The sequence below is a fragment of the Calidris pugnax genome, unplaced genomic scaffold, assembly GCF_001431845.1.
Source record: "Calidris pugnax isolate Ruff unplaced genomic scaffold, ASM143184v1 scaffold251, whole genome shotgun sequence".
Lineage (NCBI taxonomy): Eukaryota > Metazoa > Chordata > Aves > Charadriiformes > Scolopacidae > Calidris > Calidris pugnax.
This window is the reverse complement of record NW_015091133.1, coordinates 792,939-794,152: the sequence shown is the minus strand read 5'-3', so window position 1 is coordinate 794,152 and position 1,214 is coordinate 792,939. Positions and strand designations below refer to the sequence as shown.

Sequence of the window (1,214 nt, the reverse complement as noted above, 5' to 3'; positions counted from 1 at the left end):
CTGCTGACCGCTGCTTTTTCCTCTTATTTTATTTATTTATTGTAATTTTTTAATTTTATTGCCGGGCGCGGAGGGGGTGCGCACCGCTGCTGACCGCTGCTTTTTCCTCCTATTTTATTTATCTATTTATTTATTTATTGCCGGGCGCGGAGGGGGTGCGCACCGCTGCTGACCGCTGCTTTTTCCTCCTATTTTATTTATCTATTTATTTCTCTATTGCCGGGCGCGGAGGGGGTGCGCACCGCTGCTGACCGCTGCTTTTTCCTCCTATTTTATTTATCTATTTATTTATTTATTGCCGGGCGCGGAGGGGGTGCGCACCGCTGCTGACCGCTGCTTTTTCCTCCTATTTTATCTATCTATTTATTTATTTATTGCCGGGCGCGGACGGGGTGCGCACCGCTGGTTTTTCGTCCTAATTCATCTATTTATTTATTTATTTAATTTATTTTTGCCGGGCGCGGAGGGGGTGCGCACCGCTGCTGACTGCTGGTTTTCCCTCCTATTTTATTTATTTATTTAAAATATTTTTTGCCGGGCGCGGAGGGGGTGCGCACCGCTGCTGCCCGCTGGTTTCTCCTCCTATTTTATTTCTTTATTGTAATTTTTTTGCCGGGCGCGGAGGGGTGCGCACCGCTGCTGCCCGCTGGTTTTCCTCCTAATTTATTTATTTTATATTTTTTTTTGCCAGGCGCGGAGGAGAAGGGGACCCCGGGGGGGCCAAGGAGGAGCCGGAGCTGTTGCCGTCCATCCCGGCGGAGGGGGGGGTGAGGAGGAGGAGGAGGAGGAGGAGGAGGAGGCGGCCGGGGCAGCAATGGCAGACGATGAGAAGGCGGGCGGCGGCGGGAGTTACGCGGGGGGCTGCGAGAGCGCGCAGTGCAACGTGCTGAGCTGGGAGCAAGTGCAGCGGTTGGACCGCATCCTCAGCGAGACCATCCCCATCCACGGCCGCGGGAATTTCCCCACCTTGGCCATGCAGCCCCGGCAGATCGTCAAGGTGGTGAGGAGCAGGTTGGAGGAGAAGGGCATCGCCCTCCGGGACGTCAGGCTCAACGGCTCGGCCGCCAGCCACGTCCTCCACCAGGACAGCGGCTTGGGCTACAAGGACTTGGACCTCATCTTCTGCGCCGACCTCAAAGGGGAAGCCGAGTTTCAGACTGTCAAGGACGTGGTCTTGGACTGCCTCTTGGATTTCTTACCCGAGGGGGTCAACA

At 55.1% G+C, this 1,214-nt stretch overlaps 1 protein-coding gene across 1 annotated transcript in view; it reads left to right on the top strand.

Moving 5' to 3' along the window:
• Nucleotides 1-804: 804 nt before the first annotated feature.
• Nucleotides 805-1,214, top strand: part of LOC106897712 (protein FAM46A) — a 2,112-nt gene continuing 1,702 nt past the window's right edge. The window contains exon 1 of the mRNA XM_014958513.1: nt 805-1,214. This exon is cut by the window's right edge and continues 6 nt beyond it. Within this exon, the coding sequence (XP_014813999.1) occupies nt 815-1,214 (400 nt within the window). The 5' untranslated portion in view covers nt 805-814.